The 25,673-nt window shown below is 44.8% G+C and overlaps 1 protein-coding gene across 1 annotated transcript; it reads right to left on the bottom strand.

Annotated features, from left to right (window-relative positions):
- Nucleotides 1-368: 368 nt before the first annotated feature.
- prcp (prolylcarboxypeptidase (angiotensinase C)) lies at nucleotides 369-24,867 on the bottom strand. The gene is made up of 9 exons (XM_071358158.1): nucleotides 24,567-24,867; nucleotides 13,473-13,613; nucleotides 11,625-11,726; nucleotides 11,108-11,289; nucleotides 10,362-10,519; nucleotides 9,908-10,077; nucleotides 6,737-6,907; nucleotides 5,113-5,300; nucleotides 369-727 (listed from the first exon to the last, which is right to left on the bottom strand). The coding sequence occupies exons 1-9, from the start codon at nucleotides 24,750-24,752 to the stop codon at nucleotides 514-516; spliced, it is 1,512 nt and encodes a 503-aa protein (XP_071214259.1). The 5' UTR covers nucleotides 24,753-24,867; the 3' UTR covers nucleotides 369-513.
- Between the last annotated feature and the right edge of the window lie 806 nt (nucleotides 24,868-25,673).

The following is a 25,673-nucleotide window of genomic DNA, read 5'->3' as shown; positions in this document are numbered from 1 at the left end:
CACATGCTATATGCTATGGTCTTTTAGCTTCAGGTAGTTTGAGAGGCTGGGGTTGCATCTAGTGCCCTACTTCTGACCAGAGTCCTACGGGTCCTGGATAAAAGTAGTGCACTATATAGGGAATAGGGTGACATTTTAGGCCAACCCTGGGTGTTTAAGTTCAGAGTGATTTAGTCTGGCAGTTTTAGTTCTGTTTGATTTAGTAATTGTAGTTCAGAGTGCTTTTACCTGGGAGTTGTAGTTCAGAGTGACTTAGCATGGGAGTTGTAATCCAGAGTGATTTAGCTTGGTAGTTGTAGTTCAGAGTGATTTAGCTTGGTAGTTGTAGTTCAGAGTGATTTAACCTGGTAGTTGTAGTTCAGAGTGATTTAGCCTGGCAGTTGTAGTTCAGCGTGATTTAACCTGGTAGTTGTAGTTCAGAGTGATTTAGCCTGGCAGTTGTAGTTCAGAGTGATTTAACCTGGTAGTTGTAGTTCAGAGTGAATTAGCCTGGCAGTTGTAGTTCAGAGTGATTTATCCTGGTATTTGTAGTTTCCTGGCCTGTGTGATCCACAGTTTGAAGTATTCCACCTCCAGGGCGCGGGCTGAGAGGACGGTGTGAGGGTCATACTCGTTGTTGTAGCGTAGGTCCAGGTGGTGAGCCCCGTCAGGTATCACTATGGCGACCACCGAGTCCGAGATGTTTCGGGTCACCCCACCACTTGACCACGGGTCCAGTCCTCCGTTACTGTAAGAGTTTAGAGGAGAGGGATCAATATATCACATTTATTTATATGATCCTTTTTTAAGGAAGGAGGATCAAATGGTGAAGCAGAGAAAGTTAATGTGGAATAACATCAAATGGCTTAACCTCTATTTAAGCAATAAGGCACAAGAGGCAGTGCTGTATCATGAATACAGTCACAGGTAAGAGGCAGTGCTGTATCATGAATACAGTCACAGGTAAGATGCAGTGTTGTATCATGAATACAGTCACAGGTAATAGGCAGTGTTGTATCATGAATAAAGTCACAGGTAAGAGGCAGTGTTGTATCATGAATACAGTCACAGGTAAGAGGCAGTGTTGTATCATGAATACAGTCACAGGTAAGAGGCAGTGCTGTATCATGAATACAGTCACAAGTAAGATGCAGTGTTGTATCATGAATACAGTCACAGGTAAGATGCAGTGTTGTATCATGAATACAGTCACAGGTAAGAGGCAGTGTTGTATCATGAATAAAGTCACAGGTAAGAGGCAGTGTTGTATCATGAATACAGTCACAGGTAAGAGGCAGTGCTGTATCATGAATACAGTCACAGGTAAGAGGCAGTGCTGTATCATGAATACAGTCACAGGTAAGATGCAGTGTTGTATCATGAATACAGTCACAGGTAAGAGGCAGTGTTGTATCATGAATACAGTCACAGGTAAGAGGCAGTGTTGTATCATGAATACAGTCACAGGTAAGAGGCAGTGTTGTATCATGAATACAGTCACAGGTAAGATGCAGTGTTGTATCATGAATACAGTCACAGGTAAGAGGCAGTGTTGTATCATGAATACAGTCACAGGTAAGAGGCAGTGTTGTATCATGAATACAGTCACAGGTAAGAGGCAGTGTTGTATCATGAATAAAGTCACAGGTAAGATGCAGTGTTGTATCATGAATAAAGTCACAGGTAAGAGGCAGTGTTGTATCATGAATACAGTCACAGGTAAGAGGCAGTGTTGTATCATGAATACAGTCACAGGTAAGAGGCAGTGTTGTATCATGAATACAGTCACAGGTAAGATGCAGTGTTGTATCATGAATACAGTCACAGGTAAGAGGCAGTGCTATATCATGAATACAGTCACAGGTAAGATGCAGTGTTGTATCATGAATACAGTCACAGGTAAGAGGCAGTGTTGTATCATGAATACAGTCACAGGTAAGAGGCAGTGTTGTATCATGAATAAAGTCACAGGTAAGAGGCAGTGCTGTATCATGAATACAGTCACAGGTAAGATGAGGTGTTGTATCATGAATACAGTCACAGGTAAGAGGCAGTGTTGTATCATGAATAAAGTCACAGGTAAGAGGCAGTGTTGTATCATGAATAAAGTCACAGGTAAGAGGCAGTGCTGTATCATGAATACAGTCACAGGTAAGAGGCAGTGTTGTATCGTGAATAAAGTCACAGGTAAGAGGCAGTGTTGTATCATGAATAAAGTCACAGGTAAGAGGCAGTGCTGTATCATGAATACAGTCACAGGTAAGAGGCAGTGCTATATCATGAATACAGTCACAGGTAAGAGGCAGTGCTATATCATGAATACAGTCACAGGTAAGAGGCAGTGCTGTATCATGAATACAGTCACAGGTAAGAGGCAGTGTTGTATCATGAATACAGTCACAGGTAAGAAGCAGTGCTGTATCATGAATAAAGTCACAGGTAAGAGGCAGTGCTGTATCATGAATACAGTCACAGGTAAGAGGAAGTGCTGTATCATGAATATAGTCACAGGTAAGAGGCAGTGCTATATCATGAATACAGTCACAGGTAAATGGCGTTCTTCGACCCGACGTGATAGCCTTAAACGTTCGGTCCGACGTGTGCCTAAAACTGTTGCCAACATATTAAAATAACAATAAATAACATATTTTAATTAAAAAGTTAATTTGACAAGTAAATTCATACACTGTAATTCTTCCACCAGAAGACATAGTCCAGACAAAACTCTGGTTGTTAGTTATTTTGGTCATGTTGCTACAGACGCCAGCCAGTCGTTCATTATGTTAAAATAGTTGCTATGCAAAAGGTCTGGTCGTCCGTTCTAAACAAAATGGTGGCTATTCAGGCTGGATAACGTTCTTGTCACCTGCTAGCTAGCTAGCTCAGCTAACTCAGCTAACTCATGCTAACTCAGCTAACTCATGTCAAACATTGAACCTGGACTGACAGGACACGAGCTGCATGTTCCTTTCTTTGAACCTTTTTCATATTGTTATTTACTTGGATATGTCCATGATAACGACGATGATGTGTGATTTCGACTGGCGCAGAAAAAGTTGTCGTGTCTGGGAACCATTCATTCTATGTATGGTACAGATATCGAAATTCAGTGTATTATTTACGATGGCTGAACCTCTATTGGGTAACAGTGTATTATTTACGATGGCTGAACCTCTATTGGGTAACAGTGTATTATTTAAGATGGCTGAACCTCTATTGGGTAACAGTGCATTATTTAAGATGGCTGAACCTCTATTGGGTAACAGTGTATTATTTAAGATGGCTGAACCTCTATTGGGTAACAGTGTATTATTTAAGATGGCTGAACCTCTATTGGGTAACAGTGTATTATTTAAGATGGCTGAACCTCTATTGGGTAACAGTGTATTATTTAAGATGGCTGAACCTCTATTGGGTAACAGTGTATTATTTACGATGGCTGAACCTCTATTGGGTAACAGTGTATTATTTAAGATGGCTGAACCTCTATTGGGTAACAGTGTATTATTTAAGATGGCTGAACCTCTATTGGGTAACAGTGTATTATTTAAGATGGCTGAACCTCTATTGGGTAACAGTGTATTATTTAAGATGGCTGAACCTCTATTGGGTAACAGTGTATTATTTACGATGGCTGAACCTCTATTGGGTAACAGTGTATTATTTAAGATGGCTGAACCTCTATTGGGTAACAGTGTATTATTTACGATGGCTGAACCTCTATTGGGTAACAGTGTATTATTTACGATGGCTGAACCTCTATTGGGTAACAGTGTATTATTTAAGATGGCTGAACCTCTATTGGGTAACAGTGTATTATTTAAGATGGCTGAACCTCTATTGGGTAACAGTGTATTATTTAAGATGGCTGAACCTCTATTGGGTAACAGTGTATTATTTAAGATGGCTGAACCTCTATTGGGTAACAGTGTATTATTTAAGATGGCTGAACCTCTATTGGGTAACAGTGCATTATTTAAGATGGCTGAACCTCTATTGGGTAACAGTGCATTATTTAAGATGGCTGAACCTCTATTGGGTAACAGTGTATTATTTACGATGGCTGAACCTCTATTGGGTAACAGTGCATTATTTAAGATGGCTGAACCTCTATTGGGTAACAGTGTATTATTTAAGATGGCTGAACCTCTATTGGGTAACAGTGTATTATTTAAGATGGCTGAACCTCTATTGGGTAACAGTGCATTATTTAAGATGGCTGAACCTCTATTGGGTAACAGTGTATTATTTAAGATGGCTGAACCTCTATTGGGTAACAGTGCATTATTTAAGATGGCTGAACCTCTATTGGGTAACAGTGTATTATTTACGATGGCTGAACCTCTATTGGGTAACAGTGTATTATTTAAGATGGCTGAACCTCTATTGGGTAACAGTGTATTATTTAAGATGGCTGAACCTCTATTGGGTAACAGTGTATTATTTAAGATGGCTGAACCTCTATTGGGTAACAGTGTATTATTTAAGATGGCTGAACCTCTATTGGGTAACAGTGTATTATTTAAGATGGCTGAACCTCTATTGGGTAACAGTGTATTATTTAAGATGGCTGAACCTCTATTGGGTAACAGTGCATTATTTAAGATGGCTGAACCTCTATTGGGTAACAGTGTATTATTTAAGATGGCTGAACCTCTATTGGGTAACAGTGTATTATTTAAGATGGCTGAACCTCTATTGGGTAACAGTGTATTATTTAAGATGGCTGAACCTCTATTGGGTAACAGTGTATTATTTAAGATGGCTGAACCTCTATTGGGTAACAGTGTATTATTTAAGATGGCTGAACCTCTATTGGGTAACAGTGCATTATTTAAGATGGCTGAACCTCTATTGGGTAACAGTGTATTATTTAAGATGGCTGAACCTCTATTGGGTAACAGTGTATTATTTAAGATGGCTGAACCTCGATTGGGTAACAGTGTATTATTTAAGCATTAAGACATGAGAACCTGTTGATTATCGTAAATAACACATGGCGAGGGCTGTACTTAGGTATGGTCCAAGTTAGATTGACGTGTCCGGGAACAATTCCAGTCACAATCTCTAGTTACATGGTCACAGGTAAATGTTCTGTCCCTCACTCAGTAAAATCAGCAGGTGTTAGATTACCTGAAGATGATGTTACTGTGAGAAGCGATGTCCAGTCCTCCGTAGACGGTCGCTGCCCAGTCAGCCCGTGGACGCACCCCGAACAGGGAGTTGCACTCATCGGAGAAGGCCTGGAAGTTCCAGTCCTGGGGCTCAAACATGTCCTGCACCCCGTCAGTGCAGAGTGGCATCACCATCTCTGTACACGCCTGGAGGAGGGAGAGGGGGAAAGGAGCAAGGTGACCTACTGCTCTTCAGACATCTAAACATTTTACTGTAGATGCTAACAGGGTTCACACAAATATAGAGGACCAGACTAGAGGGTCCATATAGAGGTCCAGACTAGAGGGTCCATATAGAGGACCAGACTAGAGAGTCCATATAGAAGTCCAGACTAGAGGGTCCATATAGAGGACCAGACTAGAGGGTCCATATAGAGGACCAGACTAGAGGGTCCATATAGAGGTCCAGACTAACAGGTCCATATAGAAGACCAGACTAGAGGGTCCATATAGAGGTCCAGACTAGAGGGTCCATATAGAGGTCCAGACTAGAGGGTCCATATAGAGGACCAGACTAGAGAGTCCATATAGAGGTCCAGACTAACAGGTCCATATAGAGGACCAGACTAGAGGGTCCATATAGAGGTCCAGACTAACAGGTCCATATAGAAGACCAGACTAGAGGGTCCATATAGAGGTCCAGACTAGAGGGTCCATATAGAGGTCCAGACTAGAGGGTCCATATAGAGGACCAGACTAGAGGGTCCATATAGAGGACCAGACTAGAGAGTCCATATAGAGGTCCAGACTAACAGGTCCATATAGAAGACCAGACTAGAGGGTCCATATAGAGGTCCAGACTAGAGGGTCCATATAGAGGTCCAGACTAGAGGGTCCATATAGAGGTCCAGACTAGAGGGTCCATATAGAAGACCAGACTAGAGGGTCCATATAGAGGACCAGACTAACAGGTCCATATAGAAGACCAGACTAGAGGGTCCATATAGAGGTCCAGACTAGAGGGTCCATATAGAGGTCCAGACTAGAGGGTCCATATAGAGGACCAGACTAGAGGGTCCATATAGAGGACCAGACTAGAGAGTCCATATAGAGGTCCAGACTAACAGGTCCATATAGAAGACCAGACTAGAGGGTCCATATAGAGGTCCAGACTAGAGGGTCCATATAGAGGTCCAGACTAGAGGGTCCATATAGAGGTCCAGACTAGAGGGTCCATATAGAAGACCAGACTAGAGGGTCCATATAGAGGACCAGACTAGAGGTTCCTAAGAGCCCTATTCCCTAATTAGAGCACTACTTTAGGCCAGAGCCCTATTCCCTAATTAGTGCACTACTTTAGACCAGAGCCCTATACCCTAATTAGAGCACTACCTTTGACCAGAGCCCTATTCCCTAATTAGTGCACTACTTTAGACCAGAGCCCTATTCCCTAATTAGTGCACTACTTTAGACCAGAGCCCTATTCCCTAATTAGAGCACTACTTTAGACCAGTGCCCTATTCCCTAATTAGAGCACTACTTTAGACCAGAGCCCTATTCCCTAATTAGAGCACTACCTTTGACCAGAGCCCTATATAGGGAATAGGGCGCCATTTTAGGAACAGCCTGTGAGTTTGTGTTACCTGGTAGTACCAGCCGACGAAGCCCAGGTTCCCTGTAGCCGTAGAGGAGGTGTTGAGACAGGGGCAGTTTCCTGTGTAGTTGTAGTAGACTCTGGCAGCTTCAGAGATACCTCCTAACAACTGGTAGTCTGACACACTGCTGGGGTCAAAACCAAGGTGCTTGCACACCACCTGGGAACAAAACAACAATGACTCGTGTATAAACTAAATACAAGCACAAGTTAATATTTGTAATGGATGATGGCACACCACCTGGGAACAAAACAAGAAAAGATAGCACGGATGGAGAGATTTTTAATTTTTTAAAGTAGGCAGACACTTTGGGTTTAGAAATGAGAATTATTGTCTCGGTATACTAAATACAGGATATTTTTGGTCAGTGTTCGTCACATGAAGCACAAACATGGAACAATTACTAATGAATTTATACATGTCTGACAACAGCAGAGTGAAAATACTTTACCCGCTAATTAAATAGTAATACTAAGGTAATACTAGGTAATAAGTACGAGTTTTTTTTAAGGTAATCTTTTAAAGCACTTTGTTTACAATACAAACACCTCAGTTCCATTTCAGTCCAAATCCAAACGGCTCAACCAACGTTAGAAAGCTCTCTCTCTCGTCTCGGAGTCGTTTACCGGTTGTTTTCTCATGAAACACCATTTCACTTAAAAAAAAAAATGAAGTGTCTAATTTACATATGAAATTGAGTGGAATGGAACTAAAGGCTTAACTTAAATGTATAGCTCTGCGCTTAGCAAAGCGGGGAGACATATTTAGTTTAGCCATGCATGAGGAGGTTAAAAGAATTAACGATCTAGCTATGGTTCCCCCCCCCCCCCTCCGCCTCATTCTCACCCTACCAGGACAACTTCTCAACTTTATGAAAAAGTGACTGTTTCAACTACAGTGACAATTACTGCAGTTGAGATACATTTAAAATGGGATATATATATATATTTTTTTGTTCATCGTTCGTGGTTTGCTTTCAGACATAGTTACTGTATTGGTAGTTGTCATGGTAGCAGCAGAGTTTGCTGCCTGTCCTGTTCTGTCGCTAGCTGTTTTTTGTTCTGTCAGTCTTTGTAAAGGCTGTTGGAGAGACTGTGGTTGCTTGTTAGGACGTTGGACTGGAGTTCTGGCAGAATGGAGGCTGTTACTGAGGCTTTTGTCTACAGGCGGGCTAGGGAGGAGGAGGAGGAGGAGGAGGAGGAGGAGGAGAAGGAGGAGGTTGAGGAGGAAGGGGGAGGATGTCGATGGATATATGAGAAGGAGGGGTAGAGCAACAGCCATGTCTGAACCGCAGATTTATACCATGAAAAAAAAAAAACTCCAGCAATTGCTCTAAAGCATCTCCTCTCTACTTTTCAGATAGGATTAGTCTCCTACATTCATCTTTGCCAACAGATTTCCCCCCTTTAAGCCCTCAATACTCCCTTCCCACAGTCACTCACATAATCACATTAGCTTTGTCATTAAAAAAGCTCACTGACTAAACCGCTTAAACCACCCATAGGGCAGGCATACATTACAACCACTGAGCCACAACAGCTCCAAATGTCCATTTAGCTTCTCCGTGTCTGCTAACCTGCTGCACCACTAGAGGATTTAGGATTTATATATATCGATGAGGACCGCAAACGTTGTTTGTTTAAAAAAAAAAAATTGCACTGAAAGTGATATATTTATAGTATTGAATCAGTAATGGAAGAGTGGACAGGTCAGATAACTCACAGGATGGTTGGAGCATCCTCAGGAGGGTGAGCAAGCACTAGCAGGGTTCAGGGTTCAGGGTTTAGGGTTCAGGGTTTAGGGTTCAGGGTTTAGGGTTTAGGGTTTAGGGTTCAGGGTTTAGGGTTCAGGGTTTAGGGTTCAGGGTTTAGGGTTTAGGGTTCAGGGTTTAGGGTTCAGGGTTCAGGGTTCAGGGTTTAGGGTTTAGGGTTCAGGGTTTAGGGTTTAGGGTTTAGGGTTCAGGGTTTAGGGTTTAGGGTTCAGGGTTCAGGGTTTAGGGTTTAGGGTTCAAGGTTTAGGGTTCAATGTTTAGGGTTCAGGGTTTAGGGTTTAGGGTTCAAGGTTCAGGGTTTAGGGTCAATGGTGTGCCTTGGTTGGTGATGTGACGTGTCAGGGGAGCTGGTACAAAGACCGATGGGTCAGAGTCCTTCAGCCTTCTATAACAGCCTCTACAGTCCAGGTATCACTGAGTCCTCCAGCCTTCTATAACAGCCTCTACAGTCCAGGTATCACTGAGTCCTCCAGCCTTCTATAACAGCCTCTACAGTCCAGGTATCACTGAGTCCTTCAGCCTTCTATAACAGCCTCTAGAGGATGTGGCAGGGCAGCTAGAGGAAACAGAGCCTCAGAGGATGTGGCAGGGCAGCTAGAGGAAGCAGAGCCAGAGAGGCTGTGGCAGGGCAGCTAGAGGAAACAGAGCCAGAGAGGATGTGGCAGGGCAGCTAGAGGAAGCAGAGCCAGAGAGGATGTGGCAGGGCAGCTAGAGGAAGCAGAGCCAGAGAGGCTGTGGCAGGGCAGCTAGAGGAAGCAGATCCAGAGAGGCTGTGGCAGGACAGCTAGAGGAAGCAGAGCCAGAGAGGATGTGGCAGGGCAGCTAGAGGAAGCAGAGCCAGAGAGGCTGTGGCAGGACAGCTAGAGGAAGCAGAGCCAGAGAGGATGTGGCAGGGCAGCTAGAGGAAGCAGATCCAGAGAGGATGTGGCAGGGCAGCTAGAGGAAGCAGAGCCAGAGAGGATGTGGCAGGGCAGCTAGAGGAAGCAGAGCCAGAGAGGCTGTGGCAGGGCAGCTAGAGGAAGCAGGGCCAGAGAGGATGTGGCAGGGCAGCTAGAGGAAGCAGAGCCAGAGAGGCTGTGGCAGGGCAGCTAGAGGAAGCAGAGCCAGAGAGGTTGTGGCAGGGCAGCTAGAGGAAGCAGAGCCAGCTAATTGTAAACAGTACATTCATTGGGTAGTACAGGTTGAATGGATTCAGTGAGGTAGAAAGACAATAATTGTTGCTAATGTAATTTTTCACTTCCCTTGTTTTAAAGTAAAACGAAATATGAACTATTCAATTATTAACAATTGGGTTACTATGTAAAATACTAGGAGATTTCTTATTCTACTCGTGTCATACAATTGAATAAATTATTATGAAAGATATACAAAATGTGATATATATGTACCTGTATTGGCCAGCGTGGGAGAGGTTGGAGGAAGTTAGCTTCGTAAGGATAGTCAACCATGGCCAGATTCACCCAGGTTTCTTGGAGCCAGGCCTTAAAACCATCCAAGTCCGTCTTCTTGAGCGGGGAACATAAACTGAACTCACCGGACAGCCACCGGAGACCGTCATCTGAGATTTAGGAAAATAGTCCTCGTGAGTTAACTATGCTTTAAACTAGCTTTGTGTGTGTGTGTGTGTGTGTGTGTGTGTGTGTGTGTGTGTGTGTGTCTGTCCTACCAGTTGCTATGATGTTGTCATTCAGACAGGCTAATTCATCCTACCAGTTGCTATGATGTTGTCATTCAGACAGGCTAATTCATCCTACCAGTTGCTATGATGTTGTCATTCAGACAGGCTAATTCATCCTACCAGTTGCTATGATGTTGTCATTCAGACAGGCTAATTCATCCTACCAGTTGCTGTGACGTTGTCGATGGCCTTCCAGGACCTCCTGATGTTAACGTCACAGTTCAGTCCACTCCTGGCGAAGTCCTGGGTGACTATCTTATAGAAGTCTCCACATGGAACCATGTCAGGGAACTGCCATATAGGAGCAGAGGCAGCCAGCGCTCTGGAATACACAGAGAGAGACAGTCAGAACCCATTATTAACCACACAGAGACAGTCAGAGCTCTGGAATACACAGAGAGACAGTCAGAACCCATTATTAACCACACAGAGACAGTCAGAGCTCTGGAATACACAGAGAGACAGTCAGAACCCATTATTAACCACACAGAGACAGCCAGAGCTCTGGAATACACAGAGAGACAGTCAGAACCCATTATTAACCACACAGAGAGACAGTCAGAACCCATTATTAACCACACAGAGAGACAGTCAGAACCCATTATTAACCACACAGAGAGACAGTCAGAACCCATTATTAACCACACAGACGCTAAAATACATATCTGCACTTTACAGCAACATTTAGGGGGTATATTTAGGCCTGAACACTTTAAAACTCCTTATAGCACCTTCTTAAAATAGTGACATTTCAGTCTGAGTCTGAGGTTTTCATCAGGTCAAATAGCACCCTATTCCCTATAAAGCACACTACTTTTGACCACAGCCCTATGAGCCCTGGTCAAAAGTAGTTCACTATATTAAAAATAAAATAGGGCCCCCATGAAGACCTGCACACAGTCTCTCTTACCCAACAACAACATTAGGGTATTTCATTCTCAACCAGGCGGAGAGCATCCCTCCGTAGGACCCTCCGACGGCGATCACAGGACTTTCCTGAGCTCCAAGCACCGTCCTCTTCAGTTCTCTGATCAGCACAGAGAAGTCAGCCAGCGCCTGCTCTGACGTCAGGTAGTTCAGGTGCTTTGTGTCCTGTTTGGGAAGACAATGTTGTTTTCTAAACGTGGAATAAACCAACACCTCATTTTTAAAACCTTATATACCGCGCGTGTGTGTGAACAGTGTGTGTGTGAACAGTGTGTGTGTGTGTGTGTGCGCGTGTCTGTGTGTCTGTGTGTGTGTGTGTGTGTGTGTGTGTGTGTGTGTGTGTGTGTGTCTATGTGTCTGTGTGTGTGTCTATGTGTGTGTGTGTGTGTGTGTGTGTGTGTGTGTGTGTGTGTGTGTGTGTGTGTGTGTGTGTGTGTGTGTGTGTGTGTGTGTGTGTGTGTGTGTGTGTGTGTGTGTGCGCGCGCGTGCGGTTCATTTACACTGTAAGAGTCGTGTCCAAACGGCAGGGATTCTCCATAGTAACGATGTTCTCCAAACACCAACATGGCTCCCAGGTCCTCTGCAACGTCCCACATGAAACCCTACAGACAAAAGTACAAGTCAGGAAAAATATTCTAACAAATGACGCAAGGCATGCTGTGTAGATGAATACATTACAGAACAGAGAAGATCAATACATTACAGAACAGAGAAGACGAAAACATTACAGAACAGATCAATACATTACAGAACAGAGAAGATCAATACATTACAGAACAGAGAAGATCAATACATTACAGAACAGAGAAGACGAAAACATTACAGAGCAGATCAATACATTACAGAACAGATAAGATCAATACATTACAGAACAGAGAAGATCAATACATTACAGAACAGAGAAGATCAATACATTACAGAACAGAGAAAATCAATACATTACAGAACAGAGAAGATCAATACATTACAGAACAGAGAAGATCCATACATTACAGAACAGAGAAGATCCATACATTACAGAACAGAGAAGATCCATACATTACAGAACAGAGAAGATCAATACATTACAGAACGGAGAAGATCAATACATTACAGAGAAGATCAATACATTACGGAACAGAGAAGATCAATACATTACAGAACAGAGAAGACGAAAACATTACAGAACAGATCAATACATTACAGAACAGAGAAGATCAATACATTACAGAACAGAGAAGATCAATACATTACAGAACAGAGAAGATCAATACATTACAGAACAGAGAAGATCAATACATTACAGAACAGAGAAGATCAATACATTACGGAACAGAGAAAATCAATACATTACAGAACAGAGAAGACGAAAACATTACAGAACAGATCAATACATTACAGAACAGATAAGATCAATACATTACAGAACAGAGAAGATCAATACATTACAGAACAGAGAAGACGAAAACATTACAGAACAGATCAATACATTACAGAACAGATAAGATCAATACATTACAGAACAGAGAAGATCAATACATTACAGAACAGAGAAGACGAATACATTACAGAACAGAGAAGACGAATACATTACAGAACAGAGAAGACGAATACATTACAGAACAGAGAAGATCAATACATTACAGAACAGAGAAGACGAATACATTACAGAACAGAGAAGATCAATACATTACAGAACAGAGAAGATCAATACATTACAGAACAGAGAAGACGAAAACATTACAGAACAGAGAAGACGAATACATTACAGAACAGAGAGGATCAATACATTACAGAACAGAGAGGATCAATACATTACGGAACAGAGAAGATCAATACATTACAGAACAGAGAAGATCAATACATTACAGAACAGAGAAGATCAATACATTACAGAACAGAGAAGATCAATACATAACAGAACAGAGAAGATCAATACATTACAGAACAGAGAAGACGAAAACATTACAGAACAGAGAAAATCAATACATTACAGAACAGAGAATATCAATACATTACAGAACAGAGAAGATCAATACATAACAGAACAGAGAAGACTAAAACATTACAGAACAGAGAAGACGAATACATAACAGAACAGAGAAGATCAATGCATTACAGAACAGAGAAGATCAATACATTACAGAACAGATAAAATCAATACATTACAGAACAGATAAGATCAATACATAACAGAACAGAGAAGACTAAAACATTACAGAACAGAGAAGATCAATACATTACAGAACAGATAAGATCAATACATTACAGAACAGATAAGATCAATACATAACAGAACAGAGAAGACTAAAACATTACAGAACAGAGAAGACGAATACAGAACAGAACAGAGAAGGGATAATTATTACAGTGTTATTGCAGAACCAGGTAATGTCTCCTTCATTGCCGGTGTAGAACAGGATAGGCCCTCCCTTCTGATCCCAGTGTTCCTTATTAACCAGGTATCTCTGCTTAAAGGTGCCATCCTCCAGGAAACCAAAGTGATCAATCTGTAAGGACAGAGAAATACATCAGGAAAAAAAACATGACCGACGCCAAAAAACATGAAGAAATCAGGAGGATGGCTAAAATATGACATGCTGCTACTTTAAACCCAACCTAGTGTCACGTATCCCTCCGGAACGTTCATCACGCACACCTGGCACCTATTGCGCAGATGATTACGGGTCTCGTCCCGTGTGTTCACCATCGTGCGCTTGTGTATTTATTCGAGGTACTCCTCGCTCTTTTGTTTGGGTCTCTACCCTGTGGTTTTGTTACGTGTTTGTTGGGTCTTCGTCCCAGTGCCTTTTTTGGGCGCAATAAAAAATCCTATTACGCATTCCTGTCTCTCGAATCATTTATACCGACGTGACAGAATAATCGACCATTGAGGGAGACAGCGGGAATGGCCTATCCGACGCCGCCACAACCGGTCCATCCGACGCCACCACAACCGGTCCGTCCGACAACGCTGCAACTTTGGCAGCTGCATCGGGTCCTGATCGACCCGCACTGCGATCCTGTGATCGTCCTCGAGACCTGCCAGTGCAGCGCGTCGGGGGGTGAACTGTCACGGATCCCTCCGGAACGTTCATCACGCACACCTGTCCCCTATTCCCATTGATTAGTACTTGTATAAGCGTGCCCTTTGGTGTCCATTGGGCTGTCCATTATTGTTACAATGTCCGGTGGTAAGTGTGAGTACCTGTGCTGTGTGTTTTGGGCTTTCGTGCCCTTGTGGATTGCGCAGGTTATTACAGGTCTCGTCCCGTGTGTTCACCATCGTGCGCTTGTGTATTTATTCGAGGTACTACTCGCTCTTTTGTTTGGGTTTCTACCCTGTGGTTTTGTTACGTGTTTGTTTGGTCTTCGTCCCCGTGCCTTTACACGGCACACCGTCATTTGGGTAAATTAAAATCCCTATTACCCATTCCTGCGCCTGTCTCTCTCCGAATAATTTATACCAGCATGACACCTAGTCTTTAAGAACATTCATATTTAGCTTGAGATGAGATGAAGGCTCAAGAGAAGAAATCGAATCAATGTGTTACGAATCCATTTCAAAGTCTCTGGAATTAACTCTAAATCGAGCCAGTTAAAATGTGGCCCTGACTTCCAGTGGAATGGAACTGCGATTCAGCAGGCTGTCAAGCCTAGAACCAACGGTTTTCCTCTGACAGACACCTTGTAAAGGTTCCAGTTCCCCTCTGACAGACACCTTGTAAAGGTTCCAGTTCCCCTCTGACAGACACCTTGTAAAGGTTCCAGTTCCCCTCTGACAGACACCTTGTAAAGGTTCCAGTTCCCCTCTGACAGACACCTTGTAAAGGTACCAGTTCCCCTCTGACAGACACCTTGTAAAGGTACCAGTTCCCCTCTGACAGACACCTTGTAAAGGTACCAGTTCCCCTCTGACAGACACCTTGTAAAGGTTCCAGTTCCCCTCTGACAGACACCTTGTAAAGGTTCCAATTCCCCTCTGACAGACACCTTGTAAAGGTTCCAGTTCCCCTCTGACAGACACCTTGTAAAGGTTCCAGTTCCCCTCTGACAGACACCTTGTAAAGGTACCAGTTCCCCTCTGACAGACACCTTGTAAAGGTTCCAGTTCCCCTCTGACAGACACCTTGTAAAGGTTCCAGTTCCCCTCTGACAGACACCTTGTAAAGGTTCCAGTTCCCCTCTGACAGACACCTTGTAAAGGTTCCAGTTCCCCTCTGACAGACACCTTGTAAAGGTTCCAGTTCCCCTCTGACAGACACCTTGTAAAGGTACCAGTTCCCCTCTGACAGACACCTTGTAAAGGTTCCAGTTCCCCTCTGATAGACACCTTGTAAAGGTTCCAGTTCCCCTCTGACAGACACCTTGTAAAGGTTCCAGTTCCTCTCTGACAGACACCTTGTAAAGGTTCCAGTTCCCCTCTGACAGACACCTTGTAAAGGTTCCAGTTCCTCTCTGACAGACACCTTGTAAAGGTTCCAGTTCCCCTCTGACAGACACCTTGTAAAGGTTCCAGTTCCCCTCTGACAGACACCTTGTAAAGGTTCCAGTTCCCCTCTGACAGACACCTTGTAAAGGTTCCAGTTCCCCTCTGACAGACACCTTGTAAAGGTTCCAGTTCCTCTCTGACAGACACCTTGTAAAGGTTCCAGTTCCCCTCTGACAGACACCTTGTAAAGGTTCCAGTTCCCCTCTGACAGACACCAGTGTAAAGGTTCCAGTTCCCCTCTGACAGACACCTTGTAAAGGTTCCAGTTCCTCTCTGACAGACACCTTGTAAAGGTTCCAGTTCCTCTCTGACAGACACCTTGTAAAGGTTCCAGTTCCTCTCTGACAGACACCTTGTAAAGGTTCCAGTTCCCCTCTGACAGACACCGTGTAAAGGTTCCAGTTCCCCTCTGACAGACACCTTGTAAAGGTTCCAGTTCCCCTCTGACAGACACCTTGTAAAGGTTCCAGTTCCCCTCTGACAGACACCTTGTAAAGGTACCAGTTCCCCTCTGACAGACACCTTGTAAAGGTACCAGTTCCCCTCTGACAGACACCTTGTAAAGGTTCCAGTTCCCCTCAGACAGACACCTTGTAAAGGTTCCAGTTCCCCTCTGACAGACACCTTGTAAAGGTTCCAGTTCCCCTCTGACAAACACCTTGTAAAGGTTCCAGTTCCTCTCTGACAGACACCTTGTAAAGGTACCAGTTCCCCTCTGACAGACACCTTGTAAAGGTACCAGTTCCCCTCTGACAGACACCTTGTAAAGGTTCCAGTTCCCCTCTGACAGACACCTTGTAAAGGTACCAGTTCCCCTCTGACAGACACCTTGTAAAGGTACCAGTTCCCCTCTGACAGACACCTTGTAAAGGTACCAGTTCCCCTCTGACAGACACCTTGTAAAGGTACCAGTTCCCCTCTGACAGACACCTTGTAAAGGTACCAGTTCCCCTCTGACAGACACCTTGTAAAGGTACCAGTTCCCCTCTGACAGACACCTTGTAAAGGTTCCAGTTCCCCTCTGACAGACACCTTGTAAAGGTTCCAGTTCCCCTCTGACAGACACCTTGTAAAGGTTCCAGTTCCCCTCTGACAGACACCTTGTAAAGGTTCCAGTTCCCCTCTGACAGACACCTTGTAAAGGTTCCAGTTCCCCTCTGACAGACACCTTGTAAAGGTTCCAGTTCCCCTCTGACAGACACCTTGTAAAGGTACCAGTTCCCCTCTGACAGACACCTTGTAAAGGTTCCAGTTCCCCTCTGACAGACACCTTGTAAAGGTTCCAGTTCCCCTCTGACAGACACCTTGTAAAGGTTCCAGTTCCCCTCTGACAGACACCTTGTAAAGGTACCAGTTCCCCTCTGACAGACACCTTGTAAAGGTTCCAGTTCCCCTCTGACAGACACCTTGTAAAGGTTCCAGTTCCCCTCTGACAGACACCTTGTAAAGGTTCCAGTTCCCCTCAGACAGACACCTTGTAAAGGTACCAGTTCCCCTCTGACAGACACCTTGTAAAGGTTCCAGTTCCCCTCTGACAGACACCTTGTAAAGGTTCCAGTTCCCCTCTGACAGACACCTTGTAAAGGTTCCAGTTCCCCTCTGACAGACACCTTGTAAAGTTTCCAGTTCCCCTCTGACAGACACCTTGTAAAGGTTCCAGTTCCCCTCTGACAGACACCTTGTAAAGGTTCCAGTTCCCCTCTGACAGACACCTTGTAAAGGTTCCAGTTCCCCTCTGACAGACACCTTGTAAAGGTTCCAGTTCCCCTCTGACAGACACCTTGTAAAGGTTCCAGTTCCCCTCTGACAGACACCTTGTAAAGGTTCCAGTTCCCCTCAGACAGACACCTTGTAAAGGTACCAGTTCCCCTCTGACAGACACCTTGTAAAGGTTCCAGTTCCCCTCTGACAGACACCTTGTAAAGGTTCCAGTTCCCCTCTGACAGACACCTTGTAAAGGTTCCAGTTCCCCTCTGACAGACACCTTGTAAAGGTTCCAGTTCCCCTCTGACAGACACCTTGTAAAGGTTCCAGTTCCCCTCTGACAGACACCTTGTAAAGGTTCCAGTTCCCCTCTGACAGACACCTTGTAAAGGTTCCAGTTCCCCTCTGACAGACACCTTGTAAAGGTTCCAATTCCCCTCTGACAGACACCTTGTAAAGGTACCAGTTCCCCTCTGACAGACACCTTGTAAAGGTTCCAGTTCCCCTCTGACAGACACCTTGTAAAGGTTCCAGTTCCCCTCTGACAGACACCTTGTAAAGGTACCAGTTCCCCTCTGACAGACACCTTGTAAAGGTACCAGTTCCCCTCTGACAGACACCTTGTAAAGGTACCAGTTCCCCTCTGACAGACACCTTGTAAAGGTACCAGTTCCCCTCTGACAGACACCTTGTAAAGGTTCCAGTTCCCCTCTGACAGACACCAGTGTAAAGGTTCCAGTTCCCCTCTGACAGACAACTTGTAAAGGTTCCAGTTCCCCTCTGACAGACACCTTGTAAGGGTTCCAGTTCCCCTCTGACAGACACCTTGTAAAGGTTCCAGTTCCCCTCTGACAGACACCAGTGTAAATGTTCCAGTTCCCCTCTGACAGACACCAGTGTAAAGGTTCCAGTTCCCCTCTGACAGACACCAGTGTAAAGGTTCCAGTTCCCCTCTGACAGACACCAGTGTAAAGGTTCCAGTTCCCCTCTGACAGATACCTTGTAAAGGTTCCAGTTCCCCTCTGACAGACACCAGTGTAAAGGTTCCAGTTCCCCTCTGACAGACAACTTGTAAAGGTTCCAGTTCCCCTCTGACAGACACCTTGTAAGGGTTCCAGTTCCCCTCTGACAGACACCTTGTAAAGGTTCCAGTTCCCCTCTGACAGACACCAGTGTAAAGGTTCCAGTTCCCCTCTGACAGACACCGTGTAAAGGTTCCAGTGTGAGAGACAGTACAGTAGCACCTTCTCCAAGAGGGTGACCTCTCTGTCCCTCCAACGTGCCCCTGCGGTAGGGTGTGATCTTTGTGGCCCTGGCCTTCTGCCACACACTACTTTGTACTGTGCAGTGAGTCGGTGACAACCCCAATGCAGGACGCTAGGATAATTAGCCTCAATTTGTATTAAAACCCAGAGAGAGACAGTTCCAGGGATGCCACGTTAGTTCCACTAGCACATCTGCCTCCCAAATTGAACCCTATACAGTGCACTACAATATTTGGGACACATCCCTCTCTCCAGTCTAATGCCACCGCTGTGTGGCTACAGACGAGTTGTCCCCTACTTGAAACCCACCCAACACTTGATAAAGAATGTTTTTGTTGTGTTTGCACCCTCTCTCTCTCTCCCTCTCTCTCTCTTTCTCCCTTCCCAGCGCCTACAAAAGGAGCCACCAATTTTATGAGCCAATGACAGGGAAAAGATTTCAGGCCTGAATGTGTCCATTCATCCACTCCCGGAGCTTCTCTACAGCTTGGCACCGGACTAGTGTGTGAGGAAAACCACATTGAAATCCAGACTGAAATTGTTATGTCAATTTCATCTGCAAATAGTATATTCTCTGTAATAAGTCAATTACATATTAATTCCCATTCTGTTAGATGATCCCAAAATATGTTTTACATCACTCAAGAAGGTACTCTGGGAAATAGATTCAAAATCTATAACCTGATCTTCTAGCCGAGTGGTTATAACTCAGTGTTAAGCCAATCCGGGCTGGAGACTTTCCCTATGTTTGTGCTTATGGTGTCATAATGTAGCTATTGTTTCATAATATGGTTTCATAATATGGTTTCATAATATGGTTTCATAATATGGTTTCATAATATGGTTTCATAGGGGAACTAGAACCTTCATAGCGTCGATGTCCATGTCTTACTACCAAACCTAATACTGACACCTTGTGGTTGATGCTGGTAGCGTTTAGTTACAGAAAACTCATGAGGCTATTATCTGCGGAAACAACATTTTATGTCAAGTCAAACGCTGAAAAAAAATCTGTAGCTTCTGAAAAGCAGTGAGGTAAACATTACTTACAACTAAATGTTATAGTATGGAGAAAGAAAATGGCTAAAATAAATAAATAAATGACTCAAAGCCAATGTAGGAAACGAGTGATGGATGGGCTCGTGGTAATGGCTGGAGCGGACTAGGTGGAATGGTATCAAACACATCAAACACAATGGTTTTCGATGCCAATCCATTCACTCCGTTCCAGACGTTATCATGAGCAGTCACTCCCCTGAGCAGCTGCTGTACTCAGAGTAAAGGACACTAGTTAACGTACAGTTCACAAGTGATGCTACAAACAGGACTCCTTGTTCCAGGAGAAGAGAGAAGCCAAGAGGATTTCCTGGACGACTGCTAGATCACTTGATTCAGACCAGCCATCCCATCCTCCTTTTGTGTAAATGTTTTGTCATTGTTCGTAACGCACTGCCTGTAAGTCGTTGTGATATTGTCAAGTTTGCTACCCCCCCCCCCCCCCCGCCCGTTGGTTGCGCCTACCCCACCCCCCACCCCGCCCGTTGGTTGCGCCTACCCCACCCCAACCTGTACGGAGTCTGCGTGCACCTGTGTGTGTGTGCGTGCGTGTATTTGTGTGAGAGTCGGTGTGTGTGTGTGTGTGTGTGCGTGCGTGTATTTGTGTGAGAGTCGGTGTGTGTGTGTGTGTATTTGTGTGAGAGTCTGTGTGTGTGTGTGTGTGCGTGTGTGTATTTGTGTGAGAGTCGGTGTGTGTGTGTGTGTGTGTATTTGTGTGAGAGTCGGTGTGTGTTTGTGTAGCGTGGGTGTGTTTGTGTGAGAGTCGGTGTGTGTGTGTGTGTGTGTGTGTGTGTGTGTGTGTGTGTGTGTGTGTGTGTGTGTGTGTGTGTGTGTGTGTGTGTGTGCGTGTGTGTATTTGTGTGAGTCGGTGTGTGTGTGTGTAGCGTGGGTGTTGATGAGGCAGAACCATTGCCTGTGTTCCCAAATGGCACCCTACTCCCTATATATTGCACTACTTTTGACCAGAGCACTATGGGTAGTTCACTATTGTAGGGAATATCGTGCTATAAGGGATACATCCACTAGTTATGGAACAATCATTTTTTTTCTTAAAGGGTCTCTGCACTGGCTGTCAGTGAGTTTTAGAATACATTTTAAGATTCTTCTATTGGTTTTTAAATCAATCCACAATTGTTCACCACAATACATGTCAGACATATATCCAGTAGGTCCCTCAGGTCCTCTGGCGCTGGCCTTTTAACTATCCCAAAGCCTAGGACCAAGAGGCATGGAGAGACAGCCTTTTAACTATCCCAAAGCCAAGGACCAAGAGGCATGGAGAGACAGCCTTTTAACTATCCCAAAGCCTAGGACCAAGAGGCATGGAGAGACAGCCTTTTAACTATCCCAAAGCCTAGGACCAAGAGGCATGGAGAGACAGCCTTATAACGATCCCAAAGCCTAGGACCAAGAGGCATGGAGAGACAGCCTTATAACTATCCCAAAGCCCAGGACCAAGAGGCATGGAGAAACAGCCTTTTAACTATCCCAAAGCCTAGGACCAAGAGGCATGGAGAGACAGCCTTTTAACTATCCCAAAGCCTAGGACCAAGAGGCATGGAGAGACAGCCTTTTAACTATCCCAAAGCCTAGGACCAAGAGGCATGGAAAGACAGCCTTTTAACTATCCCAAAGCCCAGGACCAAGAGGCACGGAGAGGCAGCCTTCTAACTATCCCAAAGCCTAGGACCAAGAGGCACGAAGAGGCAGCCTTCTAACTATCCCAAAGCCTAGGACCAAGAGGCATGGAGAGACAGCCTTTTAACTATCCCAAAGCCCAGGACCAAGAGGCATGGAGAGACAGCCTTATAACTATCCCAAAGCCTAGGACCAAGAGGCATGGAGAGACAGCCTTTTAACTATCCCAAAGCCCAGGACCAAGAGGCATGGAGAGACAGCCTTTTAACTATCCCAAAGCCCAGGACCAAGAGACATGGAGAGACAGCCTTTTAACTATCCCAAAGCCCAGGACCAAGAGGCACGGAGAGGCAGCCTTCTAACTATCCCAAAGCCTAGGACCAAGAGGCATGGAGAGACAGCCTTTTAACTATCCCAAAGCCTAGGACCAAGAGGCATGGAGAGACAGCCTTTTAACTATCCCAAAGCCTAGGACCAAGAGGCATGGAGAGACAGCCTTTTAACTATCCCAAAGCCCAGGACCAAGAGGCACGGAGAGGCAGCCTTCTAACTATCCCAAAGCCTAGGACCAAGAGGCATGGAGAGACAGCCTTTTAACTATCCCAAAGCCTAGGACCAAGAGGCATGGAGAGACAGCCTTTTAACTATCCCAAAGCCCAGGACCAAGAGGCACGGAGAGGCAGCCTTCTAACTATCCCAAAGCCTAGGACCAAGAGGCATGGAGAGACATCCTTTAGTTACTATGCCCCCAGCCTCTGGAATAGCCTGCCAGGGAACCTGATGGGGGACGAAACTATGGACATATTTAAAAGAGATCTTTGCTTTTCCTTGGGGGCTTTTTAGTTGTTCAGTTATTATTGTTATTCTTTTGTTTTTTTATCTTATGTTTGTTGTGTAGTAAAAACTTCAGCTTTTATTGTCATTGTTTTTATTCGTTTTTTCCCTGCGAAGCACATTCCGCTGCATTCCATGTCTGAAATGTGCTGTATAAATAAAGCTTGATTTGATTTGTAATGCATCATGACATGTTTGTTGCCAATCTGAGATCACGAGTTACAAGAGAGCATTTCAACTCACATGAACCACAATTATCTACAAAGCAGTTGAAAATGCTATCTAGCCATAGCTATACTAGACAACCTAACAACATGGATATGAAGTGTTCAAATCATTTTTATTTTATTTTACCTTTATTTAACTAGGCAAGTCAGTTAAGAACAAATTCTTATTTATAATGACGGCCTATGAACAGTGGGTTAACTGTTCGAAAGACAGACTTTTACCTTGTCAGCTCGGGGATTCGATCTTGCAACCTTCCGGTCACTAGTCTAACACTCTAACCACTAGGCTACCTGCCTCCTCTAACCGCTAGGCTACCTGCCTCCTCTAACCGCTAGGCTACCTGCCTCCTCTAACCACTAGGCTAGCCTGCCTCCTCTAACCACTAGGCCAGCCTGCCTCCTCTAACCACTAGGCCAGCCTGCCTCCTCTAACCACTAGGCCAGCCTGCCTCCTCTAACCGCTAGGCCAGCCGCCTCCTCTAACCGCTAGGCTACCCGCCTCCTCTAACCACTAGGCTACCCGCCTCCTCTAACCACTAGGCTACCCGCCTCCTCTAACCACTAGGCTACCCGCCTCCTCTAACCACTAGGCTACCCGCCTCCTCTAACCACTAGGCTACCCGCCTCCTCTAACCACTAGGCTACCCGCCTCCTCTAACCACTAGGCTACCCGCCTCCTCTAACCACTAGGCTACCCGCCTCCTCTAACCACTAGGCTACCCGCCTCCTCTAACCACTAGGCCAGCCTGCCTCCTCTAACCACTAGGCCAGCCTGCCTCCTCTAACCACTAGGCCAGCCTGCCTCCTCTAACCACTAGGCTACCCGCCTCCTCTAACCACTAGGCTACCCGCCTCCTCTAACCACTAGGCTACCCGCCTCCTCTAACCACTAGGCTACCCGCCTCCTCTAACCACTAGGCTACCCGCCTCCTCTAACCACTAGGCTACCCGCCTCCTCTAACCACTAGGCTACCCGCCTCCTCTAACCACTAGGCTACCCGCCTCCTCTAACCACTAGGCTACCCGCCTCCTCTAACCACTAGGCTACCCGCCTCCTCTAACCACTAGGCTACCCGCCTCCTCTAACCACTAGGCTACCCGCCTCCTCTAACCACTAGGCTACCCGCCTCCTCTAACCACTAGGCTACCCGCCTCCTCTAACCACTAGGCTACCCGCCTCCTCTAACCACTAGGCTACCCGCCTCCTCTAACCACTAGGCTACCCGCCTCCTCTAACCACTAGGCTACCCGCCTCCTCTAACCACTAGGCTACCTGCCTCCTCTAACCACTAGGCTACCTGCCTCCTCTAACCACTAGGCTACCTGCCTCCTCTAACCACTAGGCTACCTGCCTCCTCTAACCACTAGGCTACCTGCCTCCTCTAACCACTAGGCTACCTGCCTCCTCTAACCACTAGGCTACCTGCCTCCTCTAACCACTAGGCTACCTATACCTATAGCGCATGCATTTTTGGGGGGGAAAGCTGTAACCTCCAGGATCTTTAATGTTCTTTAGTCTATAGTAGCCTACTTTAAATTCACTTTTATGGCAGTACACTGCAGTTCCTCTGGGCAGGATGCCAGCAGGGATTGAGTTGTGTTGGCAGGAAAACAGCCCAGTGTATGGATGGCTTTCCCGTCCTGCCAGGAAGCAGAGCGGATACGCTGATTGTCTGCAGACACAATACCCAGACAGTTTAGAAGTGATTTAAAGTACACAGAGAATTAAGGAAATCCTCCAAGGAAAGCCAGCGGTGCAGTTATAAATTCACCACAAACAAATAAAAACTACGGTCAATAGTAAATTAGGCAACAAGCATCAATATAAACAATGCTCATTTAATTTCAATGACTTGGTGGCCAATGGCCATAGAGGAAGGAGATAATATATTCCCTAAAAATAACTATAAAATCTAGACATTTTAGTTTGGGCTAAATAATCATTACATAAAACATAGCTACATAACTGTGAACAAATTGGTGCACAGGTAAATAAATGCATCAACTCAACCGTTATAACATTATTATTATTATATTAGCACAAACTTTTTAAAAGTTTTAAAGCTCTTTAACATATCTGTCAGACAGCCTAATCATGCAGTGTGTGGTTGGTGAGACTATAGCTTGAATGTCCTGCTAATCTACAAAGCTGATTAGTCTAGTTCCTTGTCTAGACAGTGACTGTTGACAGACATAATGACAGCCGTCAATAACTTTATTATATTATTAAACCAAAAAGAAACGTACCTTCTGGTCAAAATAGCATGTTTCATAGTTGATGACGGTGTCCTGAGCATTGAGATCTGTAACCCCGCCATGCCTCGTCAAAAGTTGCGACTTGAGTGCCAACACATGACAACAATAGAGCGTTAAAATGAGAACGATGGACGTTATGGCCTGTCTGGATACCGAAACGAATCCTCCAGACCTCATATCTGCAGTGGCCAGGACTATACTAGAGAAAAACCTATAAGGACAGTCTATTTAAAGTGATCTGTGTGGGCTGCAGTCGCATGATGCAGCGGTAAGTAGGAAGGAGGAACCTAGTTAAGATTTGTTGATGTCTCACTAAGAGGAAGTCAAGTTGCCTGTCAGCAAATCAAAAGTGCATGCAAAGACAGTACAGTATGACGAGAGGCTAAAACTGCTTCTCCAATAGAAATCCCTTATAAGGCTTTTAGGCGACGTCAGGCCGACGTTTGTTAGCTACGCTCATGTGTAAAAACACGTCATCGCGTCTAACGTTCGTGTCGCGATGAACTGCGCATGTGCAAGCCGTCAAATCAAAGGCACTCCTTCGATAATGAAGTTGTTTTTGATGAAAATGAAAACGTGTCAGTTTATCACTTTTACGACGTTGGAGTAATAACATGTTCAACGACTTAAGAAATTGTCTCGAATGTAAATTGTGCCTTTAGATTTGGAGAAAATGAACAACTAAGGACGAATGTGTCACTTCTCAAACCCCAAACACCAGCATGGTCTGTTTCACAAGCGTTCTCATAAATCTCGCGATGTTACGCTTCTGGGTTTAGAAACTCTGTGATGCGTGCTAGTCGCAAATTGATGAACAATGAAGCTATCATGTAACATTGATAAGATTCCTGCAAAATGATCTGCTTTTCATAGACAACTATTCATTGCGTGGTCGTTGTTATTTAAACATATTTTTCCTCCGCTTTAATTTGTAAGAACTGGTTCAATAATAATTTCCTGCTGGTGAGTCAACTGTTTACATTTACATTTAAGTCATTTAGCAGACGCTCTTATCCAGAGCGACTTACAAATTGGAAAGTTCATACATATTCATCCTGGTCCCCCCGTGGGGAATGAACCCACAACCCTGGCGTTGCA

Source organism: Salvelinus alpinus, chromosome 21, assembly GCF_045679555.1.
Source record: "Salvelinus alpinus chromosome 21, SLU_Salpinus.1, whole genome shotgun sequence".
Taxonomy (NCBI): Eukaryota; Metazoa; Chordata; class Actinopteri; order Salmoniformes; family Salmonidae; genus Salvelinus; species Salvelinus alpinus.
The sequence above is the reverse complement of the archived record's forward strand: the minus strand, read 5'-3'. Positions and strand labels throughout refer to the sequence as shown.

Bases quoted from the DNA above. Each gene is read 5' to 3' on its own strand.
- prcp (XM_071358158.1), bottom strand. From the start codon at position 24,752: ATGAGGTCTGGAGGATTCGTTTCGGTATCCAGACAGGCCATAACGTCC. The intron at 10,520-11,107 runs GTAAGAGAGACT...TGTGTATTCCAG, and splicing joins TACCCTAATGTTGTTGTTGG to AGCGCTGGCTGCCTCTGCTC. The intron at 728-5,112 runs GTAATCTAACAC...AAACTCTTACAG, and splicing joins CACAGTAACATCATCTTCAG to TAACGGAGGACTGGACCCGT.